The 13,377-nt window shown below is 53.2% G+C and overlaps 1 protein-coding gene across 2 annotated transcripts in view; it reads right to left on the reverse strand.

Moving 5' to 3' along the window:
* The window catches only part of TBC1D8 (TBC1 domain family member 8), a 123,669-nt gene that overhangs the window by 20,012 nt on the left and 90,280 nt on the right, over nucleotides 1-13,377 (reverse strand). For both annotated transcript variants that reach the window (XM_062209959.1, XM_062209960.1), the window contains exons 6-11: nucleotides 8,238-8,449; nucleotides 5,809-5,999; nucleotides 5,000-5,173; nucleotides 3,572-3,722; nucleotides 1,174-1,388; nucleotides 317-434 (exon numbers count right to left, since the gene is read on the reverse strand). In XM_062209959.1, coding sequence (XP_062065943.1) covers nucleotides 317-434; nucleotides 1,174-1,388; nucleotides 3,572-3,722; nucleotides 5,000-5,173; nucleotides 5,809-5,999; nucleotides 8,238-8,449 — 1,061 coding nt within the window. The remainder of the gene's footprint in view (nucleotides 1-316; nucleotides 435-1,173; nucleotides 1,389-3,571; nucleotides 3,723-4,999; nucleotides 5,174-5,808; nucleotides 6,000-8,237; nucleotides 8,450-13,377) is intronic.

The raw sequence follows: 13,377 nt of genomic DNA on the forward strand, positions 1-13,377 counted from the left end.
CCAACAGCATCCCTAACAGCATCGCCAACCCTTCCATTATTTTCTCCCCCAGGAGGCTGGTGGAGCACAGAGGGACTGCAAATTGCAGCCACGTGGAGAACAGAGGCCCCACAGCCTCAGGGTTACCCAGAGACCAGGCAGCAACAAAGTGCACCGGGAATGCCCTGGGAACACTGGACAAGTTCAAGGGCAAAGTGTGTTTGTGCAGACAGCCCAGGGGCCCAGGGCGGGGGATTTTACCAACAGGACTGACAGCCGTGTGGCTGAGGCTCTGTCACCACCCCCAGCGATGCCGCCCAGGGAGGGGCGGGCTCACCGATCACGCGGTGGTTGAAGTAGTCGGGCAGCATCCGCTCGCACACGGCCACCAGCAGCCAGAAGGCCTCCTCCTCCTTGGCGTAGAGCAGCAGCACGGAGGTCAGGATGTTCATGGACTGCCCGGGGTGGGACAGAGAGAAGGCACAGTGACCGACGGGGTGGTGGGATGCCACGCACACAAGATGGGGCTGGTGAGAGACGCAGCCACACCTGCCAAGCAGGACGACCATGGCACCGCCCTGGCGCTCCCACCAAACCCTGGGCTGAGCTGCCAGCCGCCACCATCTACAACTGACAGATGCTCTGTACCGCGTACCCAAGGCTGGGGTATGCTCAGTCACACACACACACACACACACACACGCACACACACCTTCGTCCACTGGTTGGCTGGCTCACAGCAGGCTCACTCAAGCTGGAATTCTTAGACTTGTAGCCATCAGGAGCTCTCTACCAAGTCCTGGGCTGAGTTTGTTTTTGTTTTTTGTTTTCATTTGCTGTTTTATCCAGTGCTTGGCTGACTACATCCTTTAGCTCAGAGAGCATCTCTCATCCTCAGGTGCTTCCCAAAGGAGGTGACCTGCTCTAGTCACCTTTGTCCTCGAGGTCTGGAAGCCACACCTATCCCACGCCCGGCTCCGGCTGGGCAGGGAACTCGGGCTCTTGCCTACTGCCAACAGTGGCTCTGCAGGTGCGCGTCTCCCGCCCCTCAGGTACCCGGTAAATGCTCACATCTCCACTGGTCCCCCTGGTGGAGGTTCCAGGGCGCATTCTTTCAGGAGAGCGCCCCAACACAGCACTCTCATGGGGCAGCCCTCAGAGCCAGGGGCTTCCGCAGCCCAGCCCACACGTCACCTGGCAGTATCCGATCTTGGGGTTCCGGTGGGCGTAGGCTGTCAGGACCCTCCTCAGCGCAGCTATCCCCGTCTCGCTCTGGAAAGCAGGGTGCTGCGGCAGCGAGCGGTGCAGGTCCCGCTCGATCTCTTCGCTCACCAGGCAGCCCCGCCCCAGGGACTCCTCCACCAGGCTCCCGTAGTAGCCGGGGTGCAGCGCGAGATCCGTCACGGCATCTGGGGGTGCCAAGGACAAGGGGTCAAGCGAGTGATCGCCAGGACAGCGTCACTCCGGGCAGTGTCTCACTGCTCACCGAGGGACAGGAAATCCTGTGACACCACACATGACCAAAGGGATTTCACGTCTGTCTCCCAGCCTCGTCTAAAAACAAAGACAGAGGGAAGGGGTGGGCACTTGGCAGAGAAGCTGAGATGCCACTCGAGACCCCCAGATCCCATAATGCAGTATTTGGGTTCAAGTCCCAGCTCTGCTTCCAATTCCTATCCTGCTAATGTGCACCCTTGGAGGGCAGCAGGTGACGGCCCCAGCCCTCAAGTCCAACACCCGTGCGGGAGACCTGGGTGGAGTTCCAGACTCCTAGCTTCAGCCTGACTCAGCCCTGGCTGGCGTGGGCATCTGAGGAGTGAACCAGGGGATGAAGACCTCTGTCTGCCTTCCAAGTAAAAAATTATGAAATCGGCCGGCGCCGTGGCTTAACAGGCTAATCCTCCGCCTTGCGGTGCTGGCACACTGGGTTCTAGTCCCAGTTGGGGCGCCGGATTCTGTCCCAGTTGCCCCTCTTTCAGGCCAGCTCTCTGCTATGGCCCGGTAAGGCAGCGGAGGATGGCCCAAGTGCTTGGGCCCTGCACCTGCATGGGAGACCAGGAGAAGCACCTGGCTCCTGGCTTCGGATCAGCGAGATGCGCCGGCCGCAGCGGCCATTAGAGGGTGAACCAATGGCAAAAAGGAAGACCTTTCTCTCTGTCTCTCTCTCTCACTATCCACTCTGCCTGTCAAAAAAAAAATTATGAAATAGGGCTGGCGCTGTGGCATAGTGGGTAAAAGCCACTGCCTGCAGTGCCAGCATCCCATGTGGGCACTGGTTCAAGTCCTGGCTGCTCCATCTCCAATCCACCTCCCTGCTACTGTGCCTAGGAAAGCAGTGGAAGGTGGCCTAGTCCTTGGGCCTCTGCACCAGCATAGGAAACCCAGATAAAGCTCCTGGCTTCAGCCTAGCACAGCCCTGGCTGTCGCAGCCATATGGGCAGTGAACCAGTGGATGGAAGACCTGTCTCTGCCACTCTGACCTTTAAATAAACCATTTTTTTTAAGAGGAGGGGTAGAGGGAGACAGAAGCTGCGCCAATCCGAAGCTAGGAGCTTCTTCCATGTCTCCCGAGTGGAGACTTCACCTGCTATGCCACAGTGCCGGCCCCTAAATAAATAAATCTTTAAAAAAGCATGGTGCATCCACATAGATTGGAGAGACCTGGACCAGCACAGACCTCCAGTGACAGGCATCACCTTCAGGCCGTGGGAACTGTGAGTCATTTTACTGTCTTCGTTCACGGTTCTGTATGTTAAATCAACTAAGTGTAAACAGGAAACATTTCCATGACGTGTCTTTGGGGGGCAGCTACATCAACAAGGCAGGAGGCAGTGGGGTAGGCGACTGAGCCCAGGGCACCAGGTGAGCCACGGTACAGGAAGCAGCAACTGGACACCAGCCACGCCCCCAGAAAGCCTGCGATCTGGTCTGGGAATCCTGGACAGCAGTGAGGAGGGGGCGGGGTTATTTGGGAAGAAGACAGGGCAGAGGAAGGAGGGTGCTAACTGCAGGGGCACAGCCAGCAGGACGGAGAGCGAGTGGTCAGGGGTCAGGGACCTGCGGGCCCAGCTGGGAACACGACATGGATGCCACCTGTGTCCTGGGTGAAGGGACCAAGAGAAACTCTGCTCTGCGGAGTCCCAGAGCCATGGCTGGGGGCGCCCAGTAGCAATCCACAGGCAGGCAGACGAGCGCACCTGCACACACATTTCCCACACGTGCGCGCGTGCGTGCGCACACACACACACTCCGCTCCGCTGGGGGCCTGTTCCGGCATGTACACACACACATGTGTGTGTGTGCGCGCGCTCCGGCAGGCAGACGAGCGCACCTGCACAGCACGCACGCACACACACACACACACGCTCCGGCAGGCAGACAAGCGCACCTGCACAGAACACACACACACACACACTCCGCTCCGATGAGGGTCTGTTCCGGCATGTACACACACACACACACACGCTGCGGCAGGCAGACGAGCGCACCTGCACAGAACACACACTCGCACGCACATTCCGCTCCGATGAGGGCCTGTTCCCGCTCCCACTCCCAGGGTCGCACGCGGCCGGAAGGCACCACAGCTACCTACCTGAGAAAAGGAGCCAGAGCCGCCCACGCAGCGACTCGGGGATCCCCATGGCCACGAGCTTCCGGATCTTCTCGGTGCGAAACATACACACGGTCCTGCCGTACTCCACGAAGTGGTCGTTCCACAGGCTGATCTTAATCTGCTCCCTGGACTGCAGGTGCAAACATTTTCTTGGACCAGGAGCCCGGCCTGCGCCCCCTCGCCGGAGCCCACCCATGCCCTGTGGACGCGACGCTGCCGCCCATCGGCAAGCATTTGTCAGCCTCCTCCAGGCTGGGATGATGCAAATGGGGGCGCCTGTGGGGCAGCGTTTACAATGATAAACCCCCACTTCCTTGGCAAATTGGACAGGGGTACGTCCAGCCAAACGCTGAAGGAGCCTGGGTCTTAGACGGCAGGGAGAGGTGGGACATTAGGCAAAGCCACTCAACCACAGGTCAGCTTGGAGAGCACGGGGGAGCTTCCTGGCAGCCAGAGAGAAAACAGACTCGCCTTGCAAGAAAATTACATTCATCTCAGAAAAGAGAAGACTTTTGAGAATGCTTTAAAGAGGGGCTGGCGCTGTGGCACAGTGGGCTAAGCTTCCGCCTCTGGCACTGCCATCCCATACAGGCACCGGTTCAAGTCCCGGTTGCTCCTCTTCCGATCCAGCTCTCTGCTGTGGCCTGGGAAAGCAGTAGAAGATGGCCCAAGTGCTTGGCCACTTGATGGCTACTGCGTCTGTGTGGGAGACCCAGAGGAAGCTCCTGGCTCCAGACCGGCACAGCTGAGAAGTATCCCCAGAGGGCAGGAATGTTCAGTGCCTTTTACACAGCGTATGTGGTCTCTGCAGTGCAGTAATGGAAGATGTACATACGTGTTTTCAGTGTCCTCGTGGGTTTTATCAGCTAGGGTTTGCTGGGCATCTACGTGTAAAGGGTTCAGGAAGGCTCAGTTTGGGAAAGAGAAAGCCAACACGTGATTACCCAGGAGCCACGAAGCACCCAAGCTGGGGCCCGGGCGACCACGTTCACGGCCACTGCCTGCTATGCAGGGTTGCACCATAGCTTCCGCCAGCTGAGGCTCCAGTTCCCAGTACACTACCTTATCTACCTGCCTGGCTGCACCTGACACGCGCCTGCAATCCTCCCTACAAACAGGACGTCTAGAGGTCAAGGTAACACACGTATTTGGGGTCAAAAAACTAGAAGACAGATGACCCTTAGTTGGCATAACCAGAGCTATCCTGGGGGAGTGTGTGCCATCGCCACCGGCTGGCAGGACAGAGACCTGCTCTGCGCCTGGAACTCACGAGGCCACACGGCCAGCCTGAGGGCCAGTGGAGGACGGACAGGGAGGGCAGACAAAGGAGGAAGGCAGCCTGCGACCCAACGCTCTCCCGCAGAGCTGGCGCCCACAGGGCAGGGCGCGGCCGCCTCACACACACACCAGGTGGCAGTCGGGGCTCTGACCCCCCGACTGCTGGAGGACAGCGGTCAGAGCCTCGGGGTGCCGCGGCGGGCTCGTCTCCTTGTCACTCTGCTCGTTATTCTGCGCCGCCGCCACGTCCACATCCCCAAACTTGTGGTCACTGCACATGTTGGTCGAGTAAAACAGTGAGGTCTGTGTAGCGAGAGGAGAGAGAGCAGGAAGTCACGGCCTGGGTCACGCGCAGCCTGCCTCCTGCCTTCAGATGCACCAGTGCCACAGCCTCCCGGTCCTCGAGAGGAGAACGGACAGACGTGAGACCCAGCAGGATCCTTTGTGTGAAAAAAAGAGATCGAGAGCGAGGACACCCAGCAAGAAGACTCGAGACGGGGCCTCCACAGACCTGGGTCTGCTCCTGCAGTGGCCCAGTCCCGATTATGGCGAGTTCTCGGTCTCAGGTGACAACTGTCCCCTGACAGTGACACAGATTGCCCTTCCAACCCCAGCAGCAGTGGTGGCGATGACTGTGTCATCTACTGTAGCATAGAGAAGCGTGCCATCAACACCTCTAGCCTGCAGAGGACACCATCACCTCCAAGCCAGGCAAGGACTCCCCTCGAGCCGTCTAACCTGTGCGAGACCAGCTCAGGGTGACTCAGTGCATCGGCAACAACACCACAGTGACACGGGGCCCACCAGCCTCGACCTCGCTCTTCTCGGCCCCAGGTGAACTATCCCTCCCTGCACGCCCCTGCAGACACCACTGCTGGAGCAGTGAGAGAAAGGGGACGTTGGAGTTAAGGAAGGGACACGGCCAGGAAGGCTCATACCATGTCGTCGCTGGCCGAGGTGTCGTAACGTGCAGGGCGGTTGGCGTGGACCTGCCTCAGCCTCGCCAGCAGACTCTCCACCAGGCTCTCTCGGTCCTTGAGCTCGATGAACTGGAAGGCCATCTTGCTCCGGATGCTGACAATGATGGGGTTGGGCAGCAGAGTGGTGTCCTCCATCTTCTCGATGCTCACTACCTGCCACAAAAGGCAACACGCAGTGTACAGCCAAGGAAGGGAGACAGGCACTCGACTGCGTCTTCAGAGCCTATCCCAGGATGCAGGACGCAACTCAACCACTGAAATACGCAAGCATGCAAGGCAGCATGGGTCACCGTGGCCCAAGAGTGGAAGCAACCCGAGGCTCGGGAACAGGTGAATGGATAAGCAAACTCTATTATGCCTAAGATCATGGAGTATTATTCAGTCTTTAAAAAGGAAATTCTGACACACGCTATGACATAATTTTCTGGTGGCTTGAGGAGAGAGAGGGAAGAGAGAGTTACTGCTTAATTGGTGCAGAGTTTCAATTTTAGAGTATGAAAAAGGTTTGGAAATGAATTGATACAAGAATATGTGCACTTAATCATGATTTAAAATGATTTTAGGGGCCAGCAATGTGGTGTAGTGAGTAAAGCTGCCGCCGACGGTGCTGACACCCCATATGGGTGTTGTTTCAAGTTCCAGCTGCTCCAGTTCTGATCCAGCTCCCTGATAATGCTCCTGGGAAAGCAGTGGAAGACGGCCCGAGTGCTTGGGCCCCTGCACCCATTTCAAAGACCCAGAAGAAGCTCCTGACTTCGGCCTGGCCCAGCCCCAGCCATTGTGGCCATTTGGGGAGTGAACCAGCAGATGGAAGATCTCTTTATCTGCCTCTGCTTCTCTAATTCTGCCTTTCAAATGAATCTCTTAAAAAAGATCATTTTATGTTATATATGTTACCAAAATCCTTTTTAAAAGTACATGGTGGGGAACACTATTGTGGCATAGTTGGCTAAGCCACTGTTTCCAATGCCTGTATCCTATGTCACAGTGCTGGTTCAAGTCTCAGCTGTCCAGTTCTGATCCAGCTCCATGTGCCATGGAAGGCAACAGAAGATGGCTCAAGTGCTTAGGCCCCTGCCACTCACGTGGGAGACCAGGATGGAGTTCCTGGCTCCTGGCTTTGACCTGGCCCACACCTGGCTGTTGCAGCCACTTGAGGAGTGACTCAGTGGATGGAAAATCAATCTCTCCCTCTCCATCCATCCATTCCTCCCTCCCACTCTGCCTTTCAAATCTTTTTTAAAAAATACATTTGGTAGCACCTGGATTTCTTGGTTCACTTTTCAGTAATCATATCTATAAAACAAAAACCTCTACTGTGGAATAACGACATGGAGATAAAAGATCATATCAATAGAATTCTGAGTTTTTCCAGAGGAAAAAACCAGCAGCCTTGATGTGTAAGAGCTGTGAGTACATCCAGCAGCAATGCCCCGTAACCAAAGGACTGAGCAACTCAGGCTGGAAGCAAACTCAGTTGGCACCCATTCCCAAGAAAATAACTACAAAGTGTTACAAGAAAAAGGGACCTGATCCACATTAAAGGAAGTATTTTTAAGTTTTCACTAAAATCCCATGGGAGCATAAAAGCCAAGCAAGTTGCCATTTGTTTTCAAAATTGCTGCTTTTATAGGTTGCCTTTTCTTTTTCTTAGGGGTCAGAGGGGAGAAACTTTAAGAAAAGCCTTAATTGCCAGGCATGTACTTTTTAATAACAGCCTTATCAATAATACAGAGGTTAGAGTATCCTGCTGCCACCAATCACCACTAGGCAAATTTCAGGTAACCATAGCAGCAGTTAAAAATGACAGCCAAATACATCATTCAGGTCACTCTTCCCTCAACAAAGTCCATCGAGATGACCATCTACAGGAGGCAATACTGTGCTGTGCAAACACCCCTTCCCAGTCAGCACCATAGGCTGCTAAGGTCTGGATGTGGTTTGAGCGTGTCTTCCGAAAGTTCATGTTTTGGAAGCTTGGTCTCCGATGTGGTGCCGTTACTAGGTGGGTGGGACTCCGTGGAAGGTGTTTGGGTCACTAGGCGTCCTGCCCTCAGAAGGGATTAACCTCATCTTCATAGGACTCCAGTTAGTTTCTGGAGAGGCCTTGTGATAATAAAGACTGGGCCCCAGCTTTCTGTCTTGCTAAGTGATCCCTCCCACCATCGTGATCCATCCACCCTGGGGCATTTACCAAAGCTAAGGAGAAGCCAGCACTGTGTTCCCAAACCTCCAAGCCTGAGCTAAATAAACCTCTTTGCTGTACAAAGTACCCAGCCTCAGGTATTGTGTTATAGCAACAGAAAATGGACTGAAACACGGCTTCAAACAACCAGAGGCTGCCTTGGAAAGCACACAGTAGGGCAGCGGAGGGGCGGACACAGCACCTACCTCTCTGAGCGGGAGGACCACGTTACAGCAGCCGTCCTCTCTGCTGGCGAAGCAGATGTAACTGTCAGAGGTGAACATCCGCCCCACGGTGTGGCAGCGACTGAACGGGGTCCACAGGGAACAGTCCATGACTGAGTGCAGCTTCTCCTTCCGCGGCAACCGGAAGAAAGCCCGGAAGAACTCGTTCTGCGCCCTCGCTTCCAGGTCCCTAGTGAAGGAGGGGAGAGAAAACAAGTGGGCAGAACGGTGGGTGAATGTGCAAGATGAGCAAGGAAAATCTTTTGAGCTTTTATTTATTTATTTGAAAGCCAGAGTTACAGAGAAAGAAGGAAGGAGAGAGGGAGGGAGGGAGAGAGGTCTTCCATCCGCTGGTTCACTCCCCAGATGGCTCCAACAGCCAGGGCTGGGTCAGGCTGAAGCCAGGAACTTCATCCCAGTCTCTCACGTGGATAGTAGAGGCCCAACCACTTGGCCATCCTCCACTGCCTTCTCTGGCCATTAGCAGAGAGCTGGATCAGAAGTAGAGCAGCTGGGACTCAAACTGGTACCCATATGGAATGCTGGCGTTGCAGGAAGTGGCTTAACTGGCTACATGGCAACATAGGTCCCAGGGAAAACACTTTTAAGCCCTCTGGCCACTTTGTTTAAGCAAATGCAAATGGTGCGTATACCTCTAGTACCTGCATGCAGTCCAACTTCATGGCCCACCTCCAGAGCAAGTACTGTGGGCAAAACGTGTGGCCCAATTTATGAACGTGTGGACCAGCATAAGCGCTCCTCCACAGTTTGAGCAACACTGAGAATTACCATAAACGCTGCTTAAGACTCCAAATATCAGAAAGAGGATAACCAGTGTTGGCGAGGACCTCGGGAAACCAGAACATTCCGCACTCCTGGTGGGAGTTTAACAGTCACAGTGGACAGAGTCTAGCAGAGCCTCCAGAAGGCACGAATAGACAATCCACCCAAAACTCCACTCCAGAGTATACATCTTGAGAAGTCACAATCTGAGAAATCCATTACCTGAAATGCTTCCAAGTCCAAAACTTTCCGAGCACTGACAGACGTAACCCAAGTGGGAACTTCCACACTATGCTACTTTCATGCACAAAATTATTTAAAATATTTCATAAAACTGCCTTCAGGCTACATGCATTAAGGTGTCTACACAACCAAAGAATTTCTGTTTAGACTTAGGTCTCATCCCCAAGAGATGCATTCGGGGAGCGAACCAGCATATCGAAGATCTATCTATCTCTGATGCTCTATTTTAATGTATTTGAAAGGCAAGCAATAAAGTTTTAAAAATTTCAATTGCAAAACACTTCTAATCCCAAGCACTTTAAATAAGGGATATTCAAGATCCACTCAAAACCTTGCACACAAGTGTTCATAGCAACATTGTTCATAATAACCAGAGGTGACAAACAACCCAGATGTGTAACAACTGATAATGAAAATATAAAATGCAGTATATATCCATATGAAAGCCTATTATTCAACCATAAGAAATGAAAACATCCTACAACACGGATGAATCCTAAAAACACGCTAAGTGGAGACATAAAAAACTATTCTGCCTGATTCCATTTATCATAAAATGTCCAGAATAGGCAAATGTGTGGAGACAGAAAATGGATTAGTGCTTGTTCAGGATTTGGGGGAAGAAAGAGAAATGGGGAGTGAAGGGTGAGGTTTCTTTTGGGGGTTATGAGATGCTCTGAAATTGTGATAGCTGTACAATTCTGAATACACTCAAATCCATCCCACAGTCCACTCTAAACGAGTCAATTGTATGGGAATTAAATCTCAAAGTCTGTCTAATGAGTAATTATAAACATCAGCTATGATTTTTTTAAAAAATTCTTTTAAGAACCCAACGGAAGTATTTTTAGAGCGACTCTCAGCAGCACTCTGTCAGCTCTGACAATAGGGGGCTGGTGCTGTGGTGCAGTAGGTTGATCCTCTGCCTGCAGTGCCAGCATCCCATGTGGGTACCAGTTCGTGTACCAGCTGCTCTACTTCTGTCCCATATCCCTGCTAATGGCATGGGAAAGCAGTAGAAGACGGCCCAAGTCCTTGGGCCCCTGCACCCACGTGGGCTCCTGGCTCTTGGCTTCAGATCAGCCCAGCTCTGGCCATTTGGGGAGTGAACCAGCAGAAGGAAGACATCTCTCTGTCTCTCCCTCTTTCTGTGACTCTGCCTCTCAAATAAATATTTAAAATATAAAGATAAATCTCTTTTAAAAATTGTTACTTGAGAGGCAGAGAGAGAGAGAGAGAGAGAGGTCTTCCACCCGCTGGTTCACTCCCCAAATGGCTGCAATGGCTGGAGTTGAGCCAATGTGAAGCCAGGAGCCAGGAGCTTCTTTCAGGTCTCCCACGCAGGTGCAGAGGCCCAAGGACTTTGGCCTTCTTCCACTGCTTCCCCAGGCCACAGGAGAGCGCTGGATCAAAAGCGGAGTAGCCAGGACTCGAACCAGTGCCCATGTGGAATGCCGCCACTGCAGGCAGCAGCTTTACCTACTACCCAAGATACCAATTCTTAAAAAAAAAAAAATCAACAATAGAAAAATGGTAGTACAGAGAGAGGCGTCTAACCCCCAGTAGACTGCACATGTCCTGACTTTCGCCTCTAAAAACCCAGTAAGCCAAGCAGACAGTCAAATCCCAGTATTTCAAAATACCGACGAACTTGAGTCGGATCACAAAATTCTAACAGAGGGAAAAATTTCCCCTTGGTACATCAGGGTTCTTCATATTTATCTAATAGAATGAGCACTTTGCTCAAAGCCAGGAACGTGAACTCTTGGCTCTCTTAGCTTTGTAACCCTGGATGAGACTCTGTGTGTCATTTTGATAGTTACAGATACCTGACATTTGTTTGATCAATGGATTCCCATGAACTCAAAATGACGTCCCATCCAACTAAAAGAGAAAAGGGGGATTCCTACAGAGAGATCTCGTTCGTATGAGCGACTTCCAAATTGCAGAACGTGATGTACACCAAGACTTTACCTTAAACGTTAGCAGTGGGCAGGGAAAGCGACCCGACAACCTGCGGTCGGCCCAAGAGAAGGAGCTCGCTCCTCCACAGAGGCCTTGACCCCTCTCAGCAGCCCTACCGCCTCTCCAAGGCCCCATGGCCCAACGGCAACCCGATTTCAACACGCGCTTCCCCAGGAACAGACGGTAGGCAAACCTTACCAACCACACACTGGCTTTACAACTTGAGCTGTTTCCTTTTGAGAAGAGGACAACTTTTAAAATGTCACATCAATGCAACACGATCAGTTCTGAACTCCAGAATCTGCGCACGGCCCAGGTGAGCTTTCCAGAGGCCAAGGCCCCGGGCTAGCAGCCTACCTCAACCCCACCAGGCTGGGCTTCCATACTGATACCCCTCTGCACGATGTCATTTTTTGTTTTAGATTTATTTCATGTATTTGAAAGGCAGGGCATCAGACAAAGAAGTGGAGGGAGAGGTCTTCCATCCATTGGTTCACTCCACAAACGGCCTCAATGGCTGGAGCTGTGCCAATCCAAAGCCAGGAGCTTCTTCCGGGTTTTCCACATGGGTGCAGGGGCCCAGACACTCGGGCATCTTCTGCTGCTTTCCAAAGAGCAGCTGGGACACGAACCACATATGGGATGCCAGTACCGCAGGTGGAGGCTTGGCCCACTGCGCCGCAGCGTCGGCCCTGCACAACGTCTTACCGCCAGCCATCGCACAACTGCTTCCCCAGGAGCAGGCGTCATTCAGAGGTGGGACAGCCCGTGGGATTTACCACTCTGTTCACCCAGAAGACACACATGTGCCCAGCAGGATCTCCAGGCACACAGAGAAATGACACAAGTTCCACGGGTGACAGGCCAAAGCGGCAGCTCCGTAACTACCTGACACGATGCAGACTATGCCACCAAAGGGACCGCGCTTCCTCCGAGAGGTGCCAGGAGAGCATACGCAAGCACTGGGAACACTCGAAGTTCACACGCTGTACGAATGCAAGGCAAGGGGCCAGCACTGTGGCACAGCAAGGGAAGCCGCCGTCTGCGACTCCAGCGTCTCATATCAGAGCGCTGGTTCGAGTCCCCCGGCTACTCTGCTGCCAGTCCAGCTTTCTGCTGGTGCATCCTGGGAGGCAGAAGATGACAGCTCAAGTATTTGGGCCCCTGCCACCCATGTGGGAAGACTCAGATGTAGTTCCTGGCTCCCGACTTCAGCCTGGCCCCACTCCTGCCACTGTGGCCACCTGGGGAGTGAACCAGCCATTCGAAAATCAGTCTCTGTCACTCTGCCTCTCAAACAGATAAACTAAACGGAGAAGAAAAAAAAGGAAGGTAAGACCCCTCAAGATGATCCCTAGTCCTCCTGGGAGTTGCCCATGTCCAGTACATTTAAACTGGCAAACTAGGGGCCAGCACTGTGGTGTAGCAGGTAAAGCCGCCACCTGCAGTGCTGGCATCCCATATGGGCACCGGTTCGAGTCCTGACTGCTCCACTTCTGATCCAGCTCTCTGCGATGGCCTGGGAAAGCAGTAAAAGATGGCCCGAGTCCTTGGGCTCCTGCACCCATGTGGGAGACCTGGAAGAAGCTCCTGGTTTCAGGTCGGCACAGCTCCGGTCATTGCGGTCATCTGGTGGGTGAACCAGCAGATGGAAGACCTCTCGCTCCATCTCTGCCTCTCTGTAACTCTGCCTTTCAAATAAATAAGTCTTTTAAAAAAATAAAACAACTGGCAAACTTACAGCCTGGTCTTCAAAGCATGCTGGTCCACTGGCTTTTATAAGCGTATTGCTCATCAGTGTGGTTCTAGCACCAAGAAGTTCCCTTGTCTTTCCTTCCTGGAAGATGTCTCTCATGCCCCCGAGAAGGTGGCTGAAGCAGTGAACACTGTGGTGGGTAACAGAGCACAGAAGTGTGCCCAAGTTCAAGGAAGGGCAGGACAAGTTACAGGCAACCCCTCCAATTAAGAATAAGGCGTCCACGTATCTGAAGTGAACTAGGAACAGTTTGTTTGTTGTTTTTTTTTTTTTTTTTTTTCTTTTTCTAAGCAGTGCACCTGCAGCCTTACTCAACAGCTCGCTTCCATCAGCTTCTCTGTGGTTTCTGAGCAGCCTGGGTAGGTGACACA

Source organism: Lepus europaeus, chromosome 13 (assembly GCF_033115175.1).
Source record: "Lepus europaeus isolate LE1 chromosome 13, mLepTim1.pri, whole genome shotgun sequence".
Classification (NCBI taxonomy): Eukaryota; Metazoa; Chordata; class Mammalia; order Lagomorpha; family Leporidae; genus Lepus; species Lepus europaeus.